The sequence below is a fragment of the Canis lupus genome, unplaced genomic scaffold (assembly GCF_011100685.1).
Source record: "Canis lupus familiaris isolate Mischka breed German Shepherd unplaced genomic scaffold, alternate assembly UU_Cfam_GSD_1.0 chrUn_S1646H1838, whole genome shotgun sequence".
NCBI lineage: Eukaryota > Metazoa > Chordata > Mammalia > Carnivora > Canidae > Canis > Canis lupus.
Window position 1 is genome coordinate 43,027 of NW_023330490.1, and position 4,395 is coordinate 47,421.

Here is a 4,395-nt window from a genome sequence, read left to right on the forward strand (position 1 = left end):
GAATTGCAAGAGTAGTTGATTTATTGTTAGAGAAGCAGTGTACATCTTTCCTCTTTGGGGCCTGTAATTGATTATTGTTTCCTGCCCTCCATTTTTCTGCTGAGGTCTGTGACTGACAATTCTTCCTGTAGTTGATATTGAGTGGTATGGCTCCCCGCTTCCAGCTCCCTCTTCTAGCATCCAAAGTCGGCTTGATTGAGGTTTCCCACTTTAAATTTTTCACAATATTTTAGTTATAAATTACATCAGATCAATGGTTTTGAGAAAAGTATCTTTTTCACAACGTCCTTAAATGCTTCTTTCACCTGCTGGTTCCTTAAAGTGTAAATAAATGGATTCAGCATGAGAGCAACAGAGGTACTGAGCATAGCCACACCTTTTGTCAAAGCAACCCCTTCCTTTGCTGATGTTTTGACATACATGAAGATGCAGCTCCCATAAGAGATAGAGACAACTATCATATGGGAGGAGCAGGTTGAGAAGGCCTTTTTTCTTTGTTGAGCTGAAGGGATTTTCAGAATTGTTCTAAGGATGTAAGAGTGGGAGAGAATTACTAACATCAAAGTGGACATAAGAGTAAGTATGGCTAAAACAAAGCTCATGAGCTCTAGAGTACTTGTGTCTGTGCAAGACATTTGGAGTAAAGGAGCAGAATCACAGGTGAAGTGGTCAATGACATTGGAGTCACAGAAATCCAACTGCAGACCCATGGCTAGTGGTGGGAAGATTACCAAGAAACCAGCCACCCAAGAGCTGACTACAAGCTGGTAGCAAATCTTGTTACTCATGGTGGTTGTATAATGTAGAAGCTTGCAGATAGCCGCATAATGATCATAGGACATAGCAGCCAGAAGAAAAACTGGTTAGCCAAGGAGGACAAAGAAAAATAGCTGAGCTGCACAAGCATTATAGGAAATAGATTTGTCTCCAGTTACGATGCTGATGAAAAATCTAGGATTACAGGCAGAAGTGAATGAAATTTCTAAGGAGAAATTCAGAGGAAAAAATACATGGGAGCCTCCAGGTGGGAATCCAGCAGGGTAAGAATGATGATGGTGAGATTTCCAGTAACACTCAGTACGTAGGTGAGAAATAGAAAGAGGAAATTTACAGCCTGTATTTCTGGATTGTCGGTCAGACCCAGGAGGATGAAGTTGGTCACTGATGTTCTATTATTCATTTCTGGGTGGTTGAGCTTTCACAAATCTTACTGAGAAAATCAATACAGACAATAATAAATCAGTTAGACAAGCTTAAATATCTGCCCCTATTTTCTTAATGTTATTTTCACAAAAAGTACCTCGCAGCTTAAACATTTTTTCTTCTGTAAATACATTCTTCATTTTCCCCAATTCTTTTATATATTTTATGGGTATACCTTCTGTGTTTAATATCAATCTTATTGATTGATTGTCAGATTATTGACATCTGAATAATGTCCTCTAATTCTCTGCTACACGTTTACCCTGCCTCCGTTTTGTTTACAAATGTTACATGGGAACTGTACTCATTGGGCATGAGCTCTTCTCATGCTTCACTTTTCCCCCCTAAAATATAGAAGACATTATGTTTTTCTTATGTCATCTTTTCTGAGCATAAAATTCCTACTGCTGATGGAAATTAGTGATCAACCCAACCCTAATTAATACTTTCTAGTGAAAATTCTGAGGGTTCTTTTTGGGAAGTACTGAATACTACCTCTATCAGTTTATTTATTGCCATTTTCATTGCAAAAATTCAGAGATCAGGTCATTCTAATGTTGTATTCTGAACTTGTATTTGTATTAAACAAATAGTTTATATAAGTAGTACCCATATTTTCTCAAGCCGTTATACATTCTATTTTCAGATACTAATTGAGCCTTTGGACTCCTATCTTTATTCTTGATTCTTTAAAAATATGATGTTTTCTAAACCATGAAACAGACTCTTAACTATAGGAACAATCTGATGGTTACCAGAGGGGAGGGGGGAGATGGGTGAAATAGGTGATAGGGATTAAGGAATGCTCTTGTTATGCTGAGCACTCGATGATGAATGGAATTGTTGAATCACTGCATTATACATCTGAAAATAATATGGCACGATATGTTTACTATATTGGAATTAAAATTTTAAAGAAAGGTATCTTTATATGAAATTTAATTACAGCCTGTATTTCTGGATATTTTCACTTCATTATTTAAAAATTCCTAATAGTTTTTTAAAATCTAGTTAACAGTTGAACATCTAAGAATATGTTCACAAAATATTGTTAATGAAGTTCAGAAGAACTCATGTATAGAAATTAGATACAAACACTTTGCATAGATTATTTAGAACTATCTTGGACACCACACCAGGACTATCCATCAAGTCTTTCTAAAGTATAAATGTACCCACATTAAGGAAAATATGCCATGTTCCACATATTTCAGTTAATTGGTAAAAATTACCATTTAAAATATTTTTACAATTCAATTTATTAATTTAACTATTGAATATATATTCAACACACCACTCACTGCTATATAATGAATAGAAGTTGAAACATCCGACAAATAAAAACTGAGAATACTTAAACATTATCAAAAGACTGATGGTTAATGTGAAATATTGAATGAAAACTAATGTACTCAATTATGTTAAATAAAAAACAAACAAGTGGTAGGCTAATGCTCATGGAGAAATAACTATTTTCATTGTCTTCCCACAAAGCTGTGTATTTCTTTATAAAAACCTTCATGTTTCACCCCAAAACATCTAATAGAAATAGATGTTTCTATTCTAAAAATAGAATTTTTTTCATGTTTTACCTCAACATCGTCTCAAATCTAGAATCCTGAAATATTCCACCTGCTATCATATTACCAAATCTTCAGATAAAAGTCATAAAAGGAAAAGAACCTAGAATTATTTTTTGATAAGCTATTCTACTATTTCACAGAGGGCGATTTCCATTTATTTTCCTGAGGAAAAGGTAAACCTAGCACCTCTAATGTATTTTTCTATGGAAATGTTTTTTTTTATTTCAGAAACATCCTTTGACATAAATTCTTAATGACTTATGGGAAAATAGTAATAGGGTACTGATGAATCATGCACAAGATCAACTTTGGTTAGTATATTTTAATAGGTTTATTATGGGACTCATGTCCCAGGAGAAGTCTAAGAAAATTATCCAGCAGGATAATGATGAAGTATTTGGGGGCGGAGAGAATCCAGGTAAAACCAAACATACATTTTCTAATGTTCATATTCCTATGCCTTGTATCACTTCTAACACTCTGGGGAATCAGTTTATTATATGACAGGGAAATGGGCAGAGACTACTGAGAAGAAAGCAGGGCAGCCTTGGTGGCTCGGCGGTTTAGCGCTGCCTTCAGCCCAGGGCGTGATCCTGGAGACCCAGGATCAAGTCCTGCATCAGGCCTTTCTGCATGGAGCCTGCTTCTCCCTCTGCCTCTCTCTCTCTCTCTCTCTCTCTCTCTCTCTCTCTCTCTCTCTCTTTCTCTCATGAATAAATAAAATCTTTAAAAAGAGAAATAAGCACTTAGTTCTACTGCTTATGAAATAATTTTAGAATTACTGAAGACTTTTGATATATAGCATTCCAACTAAAAATTCCATAGGGAATATTTCTTTGATTGAGCTAAACAACTATATCGGGGACACCGGGTAGGCTCAGTCCGTTAAAGATCTGACTTTTGATATAAGCTCCGGTCTTGATCACAGGGGTTTTGTGCCAACACCATACTGTCTTGATAATCAGAGCTTTGAACTACAACTTGAAATCTGGCATTGTGATGCCCCCGGCTCTAGTATTCTTTTTCATATTCACCTGACTATCCAGGGTCTTTTCTGATTCCACACAATTCTATTTGTTCCAACTCTCTGAAGAAATATCATGATATTTAGATAGGGATTGCATTGAAGGTATAAACTGACCTGGTTGCACAGATATTTTCACAATATTAATTCTTCCAATCCATGAGCATGGAATATTTTTCCATCTCTTTGTGTCTTCCTCAATTTCTTTCAGAAGTGTTCTATAGTTTTTAGGGTATAGATCCTTTACCTCTTTGCTTAGGTTTATTCCTAGGTATCTTATGCATTTGGGTGCAATTGTAAATGGGATTGACTCCTTAATTTCTCTTTCTTCAGTCTCAGTGTATGGAAATGCCACTGACTTCTGGGCATTAATTTTGTATCCTGCCATGCTGCCAAATTGCTGTATGAGTTCTAGCAATCTTGGAGTGGAGTATATGGGGTTTTCCACGTACAGTATTATGTCATCTGCAAAGGGGGAGAATTTGACGACTTCTCGGCCAATGCTTTGAGGGAGGATTTTAATGCGATGTCTTTCCCCCTCAGAACTGCTTTTGCTGTACCCAAAGATTTTGAATGGTTGTATCT

General features: G+C 36.0%; 1 protein-coding gene across 1 annotated transcript; it reads right to left on the reverse strand.

Moving 5' to 3' along the window:
• Positions 1–245: 245 nt before the first annotated feature.
• LOC119878455 (olfactory receptor 6C76-like) lies at positions 246–1,180 on the reverse strand. The gene is given in 2 exon segments (XM_038589083.1): positions 246–997; positions 1,000–1,180. Coding segments are annotated over 2 exon segments (933 nt in total).
• Positions 1,181–4,395: the final 3,215 nt, after the last annotated feature.